Here is a 15,416-nt window from a genome sequence, read left to right as displayed (position 1 = left end):
TCTATCAGCATATTCTTCTAATCTTTCTTCCTCATGTACTTATCTAGCTACCTCTTAAGTGCATTTTTGCCATTTGCCTCAACTAACTTCCAGTTTAAGACTGGAATTTTGTACAAAAATGACTAATGTCCATGCCAGCTCACCACTTCTGAATAATTGCAGAAAATAGACCATGCTAGAGTGCTGTCTGAGACTTCTCACATCAGACTGCATTGAGAGTTGGTGGGTGTGGATTTTAGTCATACCACCAATAAATCTCCAACATTTCCTAAGTCATAATGAGTTATATTAACATTTCCATTAGTGCCTACAACAGTTATATTGTGCGGAATTTTCCCAAAAAGTGAAAAAGTGCCATTTCAGGCACGGAAACTGCTGGTTGGGCAGCACGATCCCAATCGTGATCTTCCCACACTTAATGCAATAAATAATCCCCCACATGAAACACACCAAGCCAGGGTCCCCTGGTATCGGATTTGTCCAACCTGGGATTTAGCTAAGTACTACAATCAAGGGGGAGCTGAACTTAAATGGTCCCTCAGCACTCCCTCCCAGTCAAGCCAGGAAGATGGCTGCGAGGAGACCTGCTCCATGTTTCTTGGAGGGGGACCTAACCAGGCTTTTGGACATGGTGGAGGAGAGATGAGCCACCATTTATCCCTGTGTTGGAAAGAGACCCCAAAGTAATGTAACCAATCCAGCCTGGAAGGCAGGCATTGGCAACCACAGTCAGTGCCAGCAGCATGACCAGGAGGACTGACGTCCAATGCCACAAGATAAATGACCTCCTACGAGCTGCAAGGGTGAGATCCCATATGTCTTTTCCTCTCATCAGTCCCATCTGTCAACCATGGAATGTCATCATTAATCCACTCACTGTCACCTCACAGCCTCCCAACACCCAACTGCCCAGCATTTTTGGCAAAACCCTCTGGCACTCCTCATCACAATCTTTTTCTGCCTTGACATGGTGCCTACATATGCCACTTGCTATAGATCCTCGACCATCAGGTGACCGGTTCAGAATATTCTCTTTACGTCCCCAAAGGAGAAGAGAGCCATTAATAAAAGGGAGCGAGAGAAGACGATTGGGGAGATCCCCGAGTTAAGATTCCTCACCAACTATGAGGAAAGGGTATGGAGATTGCAAGGGCGGGCCAGGACCAAGCCGCCACTGATGGCGAGGTTGGTCTGTGCCAGAGAAATGAGGCTCCACTGCACCTTCATCCATATGACTTGTCTCAATTGAATTGTTTATTTCCCTGACCCTTGTCTTTTCCATTTACTGAACTCATGTCCCTTGTCTTGCAGGATCACCATCTGATGAGGTTGGGCCTTCCAGAGACAACCCCCGCCCCCCCCCCCCGCCACAACCCTTGACACCACCTTGGAGGAGATCTCCAAAAAAGACACTGAAGAAGAGGCATCACATCTCTCACCCACATCATTCACCATCACAGCGACACACACCTTGGTGGTTGACCTTAGAAGACAGGCTACTGAGTCAGTATCTGGTGAGCACCAAGAACAACAAAGAACAAAGAAAATTACAGCACAGGAACAGGCCCTTCAGCCCTCCAACCCTGCACCAACCATGCTGCCCGACTTAACTAAAACTCCTTACCCTTCCGGGGACCATATCCCTCTATTCTCATCCTATTCATGTACTTGTCAAGACGCCCCTTAAAAGTCACTACCGTATCCGCTTCCACTACCTCTCTCGGCAACGACTTCCAGGCACCCACTACTCTCTGTGTAGAAAATCTGCCTCGTACATCTCCTTTAAACCTTGCCCCTCGCACCTTAAACCTATGCCCCCTAGTAATTGACTCTTCCACCCTGGGAAAAAGCTTCTGACTATCCACTCTGTCCATGCCTCTCATAATCTTGTAGACTTCTATCAGTTCTCCCCTCAACCTCTGTCGTTCCAGTGAGAACAAACCAAGTTTCTCCAATCTCTCCTCATAGCTAATGCCCTCCATACCAGGCAACTTCCTGGTAAATCTTTTCTGTACCCTCTCCAAAGCCTCCACATCCTTCTGGTAGTGTGGCGACCAGAATTGAACACTATATTCCAAGTGCGGCCTAACATTCTATAAAGCTGCAAAATGACTTGCCAATTTTTAAACTCAATGCCCCCGCCGATGAAGGCAAGCATGCCATATGCCTTCTTGACTACCTTCTCCACCTGCATTGCCACTTTCAGTGACCTGTGTACCTGTACACCCAGATCCCTTTGCCTATCAATACTCTTAAGGGTTCTGCCATTTACTGTATATTTCCTATCTGTATTAGACCTTCCAAAATGCATTACCTCACATTTGTCCGGATTAAACTCCATCTGCCATCTCTCCGCCCAAGTCTCCAACTGATCTATATCCTGCTGTATCCTCTGATGGTCCTCATCGCTATCCACAAATCCACCAACCTTTATGTCGTCCGCAAACTTACTAATCAATCCAGTTACATTTTCCTCCAAATCATTTATATATGTATATTAAAAACAGCAAAGGTCCCAGCACTGATCCCTGAGGAGCACCACTTGTCACAGCCCTCCATTCAGAAACGCATCCTTCCACTGCTACCCTCTGTCTTCTTTGACCGAGCCAGTTTTGTGTCCCCCTTGCCAGCTCACCTCTGATCCCATGCGACTTCACCTCCTGCACCAGTCTGCCATGAGGGACCTTGTCAAAGGCCTTACTGAAGTCCATGTAGACAACATCCACTGCCCCACCCTCATCAACCATCTTCGTCACTTCCTCGAAAAACTCGATCAAGTTTGTGACACACGACCTCCCCTTCACAAAACCATGTTGCCTCTCACTAATACGTCCACTTATTTCCAAGTGGACAATAAATTCTGTCTCGAAGAATCCTCTCCAATAATTTCCCTACCACTGATGTAAGGCTCACCGGCCTGTAATTACCTGGATTATTCTTGCTACCCTTCTTAAACAAAGGAACAACATTGGTTATTCTCCAATCCTCTGGGACCTCCCCTGTAGCCAGTGAGGATACAAAGATTTTTCTCAAGGCCCCAGCAATTTCCTCCCTTGCCTCTCTCAGTATTCTGGGGTATATCCCATCAGGCCCTGGGGACTTGCCTCCCTTAATGTTTCTCAAGAACCCCAATACCTCCTCCTTTTTGATCTCAACATGACTCAAACTATCTACACATCCTTTCCCAGACTCATCATCCACCAAGTCTTTCTCTTTGGTGAAAACTGATGCAAAGTACTCATTTAATATCTCACCCATTTCCTCTGGCTCCATGCATAGAGTCCCTCCCTTGTCCTCGAGTGGGCCAACCCTCTCCCTGGCTACCCTCTTGCTCTTTATATATGTATAAAAAGCCTTGGGATTTTCCTTAATCCTGCTGGCCAATGCTTTTACATGACCCCTTTCAGCCCTTCTTACTCCTTGCTTAAGTTTCTTTCTACTTTCCTTGTATTTCACACTTGCTTTGTGTGTTTCCAGCCTCCTAGCTTTGACAAATGCTTCCTTTTTCTCTTTGACTAGGCTCACAATATCTCTCGTTATCCAAGGTTCCCAAAACTTGCCATACTTATCCTTCAGCCTTACAGGAATGTGCCGGTCCTGAATCCCTATCAACTTACACTTGAAAGCCTCCCACGTGCCAGATGTTGATTTGTCCTCAAACATCTGCCCCCAATCTACATTCTTCAGTTCCTGCCTAATATTGTAATTAACCTTCCCCCAATTTAGCACCTTAACTTGAGGACTACACTTATCTTTATCCATCAGTACCTTAAAGCTTACTGAATTGTGGTCACTGTTCCCGAACTGCTCCCCTACTGAAACATCGACCACCTGGCCGGGCTCATTCCCCAATACCAGGTCCAGTATGGCCCCTTCCCTAGTTGGACTATTTACATACTGTTTCAGGAAGCCCTCCTGGATGCTCCTTACAAACTCTGCCCCATCCACACCCCTAGCACTAAGTGAGTCCCAGTCAATATAGAGGAAATTAAAATCTCCCACCACAACAACTCTGTTACTTTTACACCTTGCCAAAATCTGCCTATATATCTGTTCCTCAATCTCCCGCTGGCAGTTGGGTGGCCTATAGTAAACCCCCAACATTGTGACTACATCTTTCCTATTCCTGAGCTCTACCCATATTGCCTCGCCGTATGAGCCCTCCAAGGTGTCCTCCCGGAGTACAGCTAAGATATTCTCCTTAACCAGTAGTGCAACTCCCCCACCCCTTTTACATCCCCCTCTATCCCGCCTGAAACATCTGTATCCTGGAATGTTAAGCTGCCAATCCTGTCCTTCCCTTAACCAAGTCTCTGTAATGGCAACAACATCATAGTTCCTAGTACTAATCCAAGCTCTTAAGTTCATCTGCCTTATTTGTTTCTCGCATTGAAACAAATGCACTTCAGTCCACCAGACCCTCTCTAATTAGCAATCCCACCCTGCCTGCTGTTTCTCTGAGTCTTACTGGCCCTACTCTCTGGTTCCTCTTCAGCTAATTCACCTTTGCTTTGGTTCCCACCCTCCTGCCAAACTAGTTTAAATCCTCCCGTGTGACACTAGCAAACCTCTCGGCCAGAATATTTATGCCCTTCCAGTTTAGATGCAACCCGTCCTTCTTGTACAGGTCCCATCTGCCCCGAAAGAGACGCCAATGGTCCAGATATCTGAAACCCTCCCTCCTACACCAGCTGTTTAGCCACGTGTTGAACTGCACTATCTTCCTATTCCTCGCCTCACTAGCACGTGGCACAGGGAGTAATCCTGAGATTACAACCCTAGAGGTCCTGCTTTTTAACTTTCTACCTAACTCCCTAAACTGCTGCTGCAGGTCCTCATTGCTCTTCCTGCCTACGTCGTTAGTACCAATATGTACCACGACCTCTGGCTGTTCACCTCTCCCTTCAGAATGCTTTCTGTCCGTTCAGAGACATCCTGGACCCTAGGACCAGGGAAGCAACATACCATCCTGGAGTCTCTTTCACGTCCACAGAAACGCCTATCTGCACCCCTAACTATAGAGTTCCCTATAACTATTGCTCTAGTGCTCTTTGTCCCACCCTGCTTAACAACAGAGCCAGCTGTGGTGCCACTGCTTTGGCTGCTGCTGCGATTGGTATCCCCTGATAGCCCATCTCCCCCAACAGTATCCAAAACGGTATACTTGTTGGAGAGGGAGATGACCACAGGGGACTCCTGCACTGACTGCTTGACCCTTCTGGCGATCACCCATCTATCTGCCTGCACCTTCGGTGTGACCACGTCTCTAAAGCTCCTATCTATGACCCTTTCCGCCTCCTTCATGCTCCTAAGTGCATCCAACTGCCGCTCCAACCTATCCATGTGGTCTGTAAGGAGCTGCAATTGGGTGCACTTCCTGCAGACATAGTTGTCTGAGACCCTGGAAGCGTCAAGGATCTCCCACATCTCACAAGTGCAGCATTTAACCCCACTGACTGACATTTCGAGCACCAATTAAATTATTTGAAAAAATGTATAAAACTCTTACTTTCACTTTTACCTTCTCACAGTGCCTTTTTTTTTTGGTTAGAGGAGGAGGGAGCGAGGGAAACATTAATGTAGTGTTTCGGGCTTACCACTCCTAGACACCAGATCTTCTGCTTCCCACTTCTTGGTAAATGTTGTTGGTCCGGCGTCTCCCAGAATGCACCAGTGAAGTCCCTCAGCCGCCTCTACCAGAGGTGCTGAGGGACACTCAGTTGCTGATGCAAATCAGGTGCAGTCAAAGAACAAAGAACAGTACAGCACAGGAAACAGGCCCTTCGGCCCTCCAAGCCTGTGCCGCTCCTTTGTCCAACTAGACCATTCGTTTGTATCCCTCCATTCCCAGACTGCTCATGTGACTATCCAGATAAGTCTTAAACGATGCCAGCATGTCTGCCTCCACCATCCTACTTGGCAGCGCATTCCAGGCCCCCACCACTCTCTGTGTAAAAAACGTCCCTCTGATATCTGAGTTATACCTCGCCCCTCTCACCTTGAGCCCGTGACCCCTCATGATCGTCACCTCCGACCTGGGAAAAAGCTTCCCACTGTTCACCCTATCTATACCCTTCATAATTTTGTACACCTCTATTAGGTCTCCCCTCATTCTCCGTCTTTCCAGGGAGAACAAGCCCAGTTTACCCAATCTCTCCTCATAGCTAAGACCCTCATACCAGGCAACATCCTGGTAAACCTTCTCTGCACTCTCTCTAAAGCCTCCACGTCCTTCTGGTAATCCGGCGACCAGAACTGGATGCAGTACTCCAAATGTGGTCTAACCAGCGTTCTATACAGCTGCAACATCAGACTCCAACTTTTATACTCTATACCCCGTCCTATAAAGGCAAGCATACCATATGCCTTCTTCACCACCTTCTCCACCTGTGCTGCCACCTTCAAGGATTTGTGGACTTGCACACTTCGGTCCCTCTGTGTTTCTATACTCTTGATGGCTCTGCCATTTATTGTATAACTTCCCCCTACATTAGTTCTTCCAAAATGCATCACTTTGCATTTATCCGGATTAAATTCCATCTGCCATTTCTCTACCCAATTTTCCAGCCTATCTATATCCTGCTGTATTGTCCGACAATGTTCATTGCTATCCGCAAGTCCAGCCATCTTCGTGTCATCCGCAAACTTGCTGATTACACCAGTTACACCTTCTTCCAAACATTTATATATGTCACAAATAGCAGAGGTCCCAGTACAGAGCCCTGCGGAACACCACTGGTCACAGACCTCCAGCCGGAAAAAGACCCTTCGACTGCTACCCTCTGTCTCCTGTGGCCAAGCCAGTTTTCTACCCATCTAGCCACTTCTCCTTGTATCCCATGAGCCTTAACCTTCTTAATCAACCTGCCATGAGGGACTTTGTCAAATGCCTTACTGAAATCCATATAGACGACATCCACGGCCCTTCCTTCGTCAACCGTTTTTGTCACTTCCTCAAAAAACTCCACCAAATTTGTAAGGCACGACCTCCCTCTTACAAAACCATGCTGTCTGTCACTAATGAGATTGTTCCGTTCTAAATGCGCATACATCCTGTCTCTAAGAATCCTCTCCAACAACTTCTCTACCACGGACGTCAAGCTCACTGGCCTATAATTACCCGGGTTATCCCTGCTACCCTTCTTAAATAACGGTACCACATTGGGTCCTCACTTGTGTCCAACGAAGAGACAAAGATTTCCGTCAGAGGCCCAGCAATTACATCTCTTGTCTCCCTGAGCAGTCTAAGATAGATGCCATCAGGCCCTGGGGATTTGTCAGTTTTAATGTTACCTAAAAAACCTAACACTTCCTCTCTTGTAATGGAGATTCTCTCTAATGGGTCAACACCTCCCTCTGAGACACTCCCAGTCAACAAGTCCCTCTCCTTTGTGAATACCGATGCAAAGTATTCATTTAGGATCTCCCCTATTCCCTTGGGTTCTCAGCATAATACCCCTCCTTTGTCCCTGAGAGGTCCGACTTTTTCCCTGACAACTCTGTCAGGAACATCCCAGGGATTGGGTAGTCGGAGGTTTGCTGTGATGGCCAGCCAGATGCCATACCTCTGGAAAAGTTTCTCCCTGAACTGCTGGAGATGCAAAGGCAGAGCCAGGAAATCCAGGAGGGGTTATCAATGACATCCTTGTAACTGCAAGGCCAATGAAAGGAATCCCAAAGCTTTTACTTCCTGTCTTCTATAAACACTGTGGATAGGGGACCCTTTATTGGAGACTTTTTCTGCTGGTGGGGGGGTGGGGAGTCAGGTCACCCTCATGCCTGCTTGATGTGGGGGGGCAACCCATTCTCTCATTGGCTGGGGGGAGGGTCGCCCTCTATGCTGAGGGGTTGGGGATACTCCCCTGTTCAGCAGGGGAGGATCGTCTTTTCCGTTATAGGGGAGGAAGAGGGTCTGTGTCTGAACACTGAGATCAGGGTGCTCTTTTGACCTAAGAAATACTGGGCTGGCTGTCATGTTTCCTGTGATGCATAAATTTGCATTGATCATGTGGGTGAATCCCACGTGACAGGCGCTGCTAACGCCAGTGGGAAACACTTGTTTTCCTGTTGGCATGGGCACTTTGAGCTGTTTCAGGTGAACTGTATCCATACGCAAACAACTGCAATAAGGTCAGTGTAGGCAGACTGCCTCAGGGAAATCACAGAGCTTCATAAAAGATAATGGAGTGTGGAATCAAATATAAACAAACAACTGCAATTGGATCCATGCAGCCATATTACAGAGCCTACTCAAAGTTCAAGGGGTGTAGGATGCTTCTCCAAGAGACAAGCTACAGAATGGCTCTGTCCTAGGAGAAGATTTTAGGACAGGTTGCATCTGTGCTGTGCAATGTTAAGGGATATTAAACATGAAAAAGAGCAGGCTGCAAGGCAGCACAGATCCACCGAAACCCCCATCCAGGGGAGACTACCGACCTGGCCCCCTCCAGTCCAATAAGTGCTGGCCCAGTCAGCAATGCCCATATCCCATGAATGAATGAAAAAAAAATGCCTGCAATCATTATGGGAGCAGCATCAGATGGAAGTAACAAAGCAATCCTAAGTAACTGGTGTAAAGGTGAAAGGTGAAAGAAGGTAAGAGAAGGCCAAGGTTTATCCACAGGTACAACTTTACATAAACATTTATTACTAACCAGAATTCCAGTTGCTGTTCAATCTGTTTTTGGTCTACATCAAAGCCAGGCTCAAAAATATCCTTTCCTGAAAATAAAAAATGGAAAAATGGGAACTGACTCAAGTTGTAAAATTAAGGCCTTAAACAAATAACTGATAACAGTATTTTAAAAACCTGCATTCTCAGTTATTGTCTTCCATTTTATTTACCACTTCATTTCAAAATGCTTTTTGTGCTACAAAATCTAATCTAAAGTTTTAAAAAAGTTTTTTTAACATTGTTTTGGAATAACTAGAGGTAAAGTGAATGTTTTTCTCTCCTTTGGATACAGAATGAAAGACCAAGATCTTTGCATCTTTTCTGAACAAGGATGTAACATTTGCAATTCTTCAGTCCTCTGGCACCACCCGAGTCTAAGGAAGATTATGGCTCGTGCCGCCACAGTTTCTACTCTCACTGCCCTCAGTATTCTTGGATGCATGTCATTTGGTCATGGTGCCGTACCAATTTAAAGGATAGACAGCCTAATATCTCCTCCTTATCAATTTTAAGCCCTTCAAGTATCTGAATTACTTCCTCTTTCACCATGATGTAAGGAGCATCTTCTTCCTCAGTGGCTTCATCTCATAGCAAATCTCTTTTTTCATTTCAAGTAGTTTTTACAGCTTTCCATGTCCTGGGTTAGAAACTTGTATACTTGGGTTTGGTCTCGTTAACTTGTCAAGAATAACATTGCTGATTTCTGATAATCCCTTGGGTATTCTGGTAATGGAAAGTGTGAATTGTAAACCAAAAAGAAATACTTCATCGTAAGGCTTCTTACTCTCTGGATAAAGTAATTCTCTTTGTTCTCGTTTAACCTGACAATGTACATTGTTATCAGAATATTGACAAACACCCTGTACAGTTTTAACTCTTGTACCGGAATTCTATCACCCCGGCCGCCATGGAATCGGAGCAGGCGAGGGGTGGACAATGGACATATCCGTTGTCCTCGTGCGGGATTTTCTGGTCTCGCTCGAGCGCTTAATATTCATTTTCTTATACATCTGCAGTTATTTAAATGTCCACACCTGCAAAGAAAGTCTCAACAAGCTACACATCCTCCTCCTGTTTAAATGCAGGATTGTTTATTCTTTTTAACTTTGTGTCCATGATTTAAACTGTTTTTTTCCCCAGGATGCACAGAACATTGCCGACTTTTGCACAAGCAGTTCATGCCTTTGCCAAGTAAAATCCTCTGTAGTGACTTCAAGAACTTCGTTAAGGTTTCATCAGTGATCAGATTAAAAAATCTTGACACACTGTTCAGTCAGTTCATGAATTTTCAAAAATTCTTTATGTTTTTTGTCTTCCCACTCAGCGTGAACTTTGTTTTATTATTTTCTCGCAAGGCCAACTTCATCATTTTGTGGTTTTAAGTTACCTTCAAGGACATTAATCCTTCTTCGCAGCTCCATGGTTTCAGTATTGGTTGTAGCTAAGTCTTGTGTTTTGAAAGGCAAAGCTTTCTTTTGTTCTATCATCGGATTTGAGTTCTGTTGCTATCTGCTTTAGCGTCTATTGCTCAGGTGCTGCTGGCATGCTTAATTCAGACTGCTTTAATTTGCCATTATTCCTTTGTTGTCAGTCTGATGTTCCAATGATCTTTACTATCAGTAGTCTGAGCTTTTGGTTTTTTCGACATATCTTTAATTGGAACAATAATTTCCACAGCAGCATTACAGAAAGACAAGGATATTTGTACTCTATTTCCCTTGTACATTTTCAGTTTTAACTTCCTGGGTTTCTTTCTGGAATAACTGGATACAACAACACCTTATCTTCAGTTGGGTCATATCTTTAACAGGTAACTTGGGCACAATCCCTACAACTTCCTATTAGAAATTAAAGGACATTTTAAATTAAGTAATGCCACAGAGTGGTTAAATAGCCTCCATCAATAACACATACCAATACATTTTTATACAGTGAACTTTCCAGAGGGAGATTCCCAGCAATTATCACCATCTGTGATTGAGCTGACCCCATATCTCTAAGAATATTAATCTGCTTTCCAGCTTTACGGGATAAAAATGTGGATACTTCACCCTTGAATATAAAACTTCTATAATCTTCTATACTTTGATCTATTCCAATGGTAAGAACTTTTGAAGCTACTCATTTGTTGCAACTTCCATCAACTGGTACATTTTCTTGAGACATGCTATGCACTTCCATAAATACTATAGTCTTGGTTTTTAATTTCTAACAATCTGCCTTCTATCCTCTGTTAGAACAAAAATAAAATGTTGATGCCTTTGAATTATTTTGTCCTTTTTACATCTCTGGGTGGTAACCTTTTTATTTTTGCTATCTTCCTCACTGTAACAGGTATTTTATTCTTTATCACATCTCTTTTCCCTCCAGTTTCCATGTAGGTTTTCAAACAAAACTGACTGCTACTCACATGCTTTTGAGACAATTAGTAATTATCAGTCATTACAGTGGCTGCCCTAGCCTTAGAAACATGATGGTCTTCAAGGTGGGACCTTATTCCCAAAGACACACTATTTTAAAATTTTTCCATCAGCATTTGCTCCCTAAGGTTTTCTAAATTTTGATATAAAACAATCAAATATCATTTCCTTTACTCCAGCAAGTTGCACAAAAGTCTGATTCTGTTTCTTCCTTGAACTTCTAAACTTTTGTCGATAAACTTCTGGAACTAACTCATAGGCATTGAGAACAACAGTTTTCACTTTGTCATTATCACTAGATTGTAAATCTGAAAAAGACGAGTAACCTACTTTCAGCTATTGCATCCTTGAAAGACACTTCTTCTTCACTGAATTTAGGCACTGGTGAATATTCCTTACCAAATCAAAATGAAGATTTACATCTGAGTCAGGACAGGTTTGTGGTGATCTGGATAGCCAGAAACTTGAAGCTCTCGACCATTTGCACTTCATCCCCGTTGATGTGGAAGGGGGTATGTCCTCCATTATGCTTTCTGAAATCGATGACTATCTCCTCGTTTTACTCACATGGAGGGAGAGATTATTGTCATCGCACCAATTCACCAGATTCTCTATCCCTTTCCTGTACTCCGTCTCATCATTGTTTGAGATCCGACCCACTACGGTGGTGTCATCAGCAAACCTGAAAATCGATTTGGAGGGGAATTTGGCCACACAGTCATAGGTATATAAGGAGTATAGTAAGGGGCTGAGGACACAGCCTTGTGGGACAACGGTGTTGAGGATAATCGTGGAGGTGTTGTTGCCTGTCCTTACTGATTACGGACTGTGGGTTAGGAAGTCTAGAATCCAGTTGCAGAGGGAGGAGCCAAGCCCTAGGCCACAGAATACTTCCACCCAATTCCCTTTGAAATAAAAGCCAACATTGTATTTGTCTTCCCAATTACCTGCTGAACTTGCATGCTAGCTTTTTGTGATTTATGCATGAGGACCCCACCCCTCTTATTTCAAAAACTCCCATAGAACATATATACATTTTTACAAAATTATGTGGATATTAACCCGAACACATATACAAGTCAAAACTATATACAAAGAAACATGAAACAGGGAAACTTGAGTGACAACACCTGCCCCCCCAACCCCCACCAATATCAGACATCCAATTAGTGTCTAAATTGACATAATCAGTCTTTCTGGGGGGTGACGGTTCCTAGACAAATGTCTCCTCATTTCAGGCGCCTTCTCGGGTGTCATTTCCCGAATTTCCGGATGGTCTTGTCGCACATTTATGGCTTCCTCTCAAAATTGGTTTCTATCTTCCACTGACATCGCCAACGCCTCCTCCCTGGGTAATACTACTCCTGACTCAGGGACACTCGGCTCATTCAGTTCCCCAGGCTCCATCTGAAATGATTCAAGATCTTGGAGAACTTCCCTCCATTGATAAGGTGCAGCAACCAGTTGTCCGCATGCCTCCTCCAGACCAGCTCATCCCTGGTCTGCACCGTATATGACAATGCCTTGTAGTACGGAGCTGACCTTACCTGTCAGACACCTTGGTGGTCAAGGTACTCCCCAAACTCCTTTGTCACAAACTGGGGCCCATTGTTGCTCACCACTTCTTCAGGATTCCCAAATCTAGCAAATAATTCATCAAGTCGATCTATTGTCCCATCTGCAGACACCGACTTCATGATTGCCGCTTCTGGCCACTTGGAGTGGGCATCGACCACCACCTTTTGTCCTTCCACTGGACCTGAGAAGTCGACATGGATCCTTTGCCAGGGAGCTTCAGGCCATTCCCATGGGTGAAGGGGAGATAACAATGATGCCTTCTTTACTAGAGCGCAGGATTCACAAGAACCCGCCTTCTCCTCAATCTGGGAGTCTACAATCGGCCACCAAAAATAGCTCCTGGCAATCTCCTTCATTTACACTACGCCCGGGTGCTCTTGGTGCGATTGTTCCAGCAACCTTCCTCTTAACCCACCTCCTGGACAGGTAGGGACGCAAATCTGGTGATTTCTATGGTTTGTCCCCAGGACTAAATCCATGACTTGACTTAAGACTGGGTTGCTCCGAGTAGCATTCCGCACCTGGGTTGTGGACACTGGTGCCTTACCTTCTTGATAAAAACACATGATTTTTAAATTCCAATTAGGAACATCCATTCCTCCAGGGAGAGGCAGCCTTGAAAGAGCAACTGCATTGACGTGCTTCTATGATTGTCAATATCGTATATCATAGGAGTATACTGATTGAAGTAGTGCCCATCTTTGTAGGTATGCTACCGCCATTGATGGTATTCCTGTACATTGCCCAAAAAGGGTGGTGAGCGGCTTATGATCAATTAGTAGCACGAAATGCCAGCCATAGAGGAAACGTGAGAATTTCTTCATCCCAAACACAATATTCAATCCTTCCTTTTCAACCTGAGCATGGTTTCCTCCGTGTTCATCAAAGACTTTGACACAAAGGCAATGGGTCTTTCCTCTCCATTAGGCAATATATGCGACACTACAATGCTAACCCCATAAGGTGAGGCATCACAGGCTAATTACAGTGGCAAAGTTGGGTCAAAATGGGTTAATACTTCTGACTCCTTAAGGCTTGTTTTTATTCCCAGTAAGCCTCTTCACACCCCTGGGTCCATCTCCATAGCTGGTCTTTCCCAAATAGCTGGTGTAAGGGTTTTAGCACAGATGCCAGATTTGGCACAAACTTAACATAGTGGTTTACCAAGCCCATGAACGATCGTAATTGTAATACAGTCTTTGGATAGGAGCCTTCTTAACAGCATCCATTTTCTCGAGTGCCTTGTGTAAACCTTCACAATTGATGACATGGCCCAGGTACTCAATCGAATCTCTAAATAATTTACATTTTTCTTTTTTTACTTGCAGGCCATGATCCTGCAACCTTCTGAGGATCTCTTCTAGGTTCTTCAAATACTCCTCTTGGGTGGAGCCTGTCACCAAAATGTCATCCAGGTAACAATGGACCCTCAATAACCAACTTAATATTTGATCCATTGCCCTCTGGGTGACCCCAAAGGAATTTGCTTGTAGCGAAAAAGTCCCAGATGAGTTACTATATTGTCAGAGGTGGCTGGGACTCTTCCCCGACACCCATTTGGAGATAGGCCTGTGATAGGTCCATCTTCAAAAATTACCTCCCTCCTGCCAATCCACTAAACAGGTTCTCAATGAGAGGAAGTATGTATTGACCCCAATACAGTGCTGGGTTTACAGTGATCTTGAAGTCCCCACAGATTCTAACCATGCCATCTGTTTTTAAAACTGGAACAACTGGAGTGGCCCATTCGCTGTTGGTTACCCCATGTTCACCAGTCATTCCAGTTCTGTCTCCACTTTTGACCGGATGGCATACTTCAACCAGACATGCCTTCAAACACTTCGAACAAATCTCTGGCTTCAACGGAATTTTAATTTTTCCTCTTTCATCTCACCCAGAGTCCCTTTGAACACATTCTTATACTCATCCAGGACATCTTGTAGACTTGCTCAAGTCCACCAGTCTATTTATTCACCACGTCCTTATTTACTTTCTATTTCTGCAACCAGGAGCATTCAAACAAAGCAGGATAGTTGCCCTTGACTATGTACAATGGTAATTTTGCACACTGATTATTTAGTTGTACCTTCGCCAGTACATATCCTTTCAGTGACACCACTTTTCCATGTAGGTTCATAGATAATCTTGGGAGGCTTAAACAGCAGTGCTTTTAATTTAGCTGTGTACACTGAGTCAGGAATCAGCGACACCACTGCCCCCATATCTACCTCCATTTTAATTGTCTTCCCTTCTATCTTGGGAAGGATCCAGAACTGATCGGCTTCTCCTTGGACTGATAAAACATTTAGCTGTTCTGCTTCCTCCGCCGTTTCAGCTGACTCCGTGTCCCCTTCCTGGCTGGCGACATGTACTTCATGTCTTGTCTTCAGGTTAGTTTCTCTTTGATTCCTCTCTTTGTCTTCAAGTTACGTTCCACAATTTCGGGCAATATGCACCACCCACTTACATCTGCAGCATTGGGCTTCACGAGTCCAGAATGTTGATCCTTTGTGGCTAGACATGCCAGATCGGCAACGTTCTGCAGTTGGCACAGCGTTCCGCTGCAGTTTGGCTATTTTATGAACTTGGGCACTGACATCCAACCATGTTGCTTCATTGGCGGCCAACTCTATCACGGTGGCTATTTCAAAGGCTACTTTGAAGTTTTTGTTGGACAGCTTTGTTAGGGAGGCCACAAGCTAAATGGTCCCGTAAAGCATCTTGAAGAAACCCATCAAGTTTGC

At 44.8% G+C, this 15,416-nt stretch overlaps 1 protein-coding gene across 1 annotated transcript in view; it reads right to left on the bottom strand.

Moving 5' to 3' along the window:
• LOC144493110 (uncharacterized) overlaps window positions 1–15,416 on the bottom strand; it is a 191,614-nt gene that overhangs the window by 20,636 nt on the left and 155,562 nt on the right. Inside the window, exon 8 of the mRNA XM_078212012.1 lies at window positions 8,655–8,721. Within this exon, the coding sequence (XP_078068138.1) occupies window positions 8,655–8,721 (67 nt within the window). The remainder of the gene's footprint in view (window positions 1–8,654; window positions 8,722–15,416) is intronic.

The sequence above is a fragment of the Mustelus asterias genome, chromosome 4, assembly GCF_964213995.1.
Source record: "Mustelus asterias chromosome 4, sMusAst1.hap1.1, whole genome shotgun sequence".
NCBI lineage: Eukaryota > Metazoa > Chordata > Chondrichthyes > Carcharhiniformes > Triakidae > Mustelus > Mustelus asterias.
This window is presented reverse-complemented; position numbering and strand designations above follow the sequence as displayed.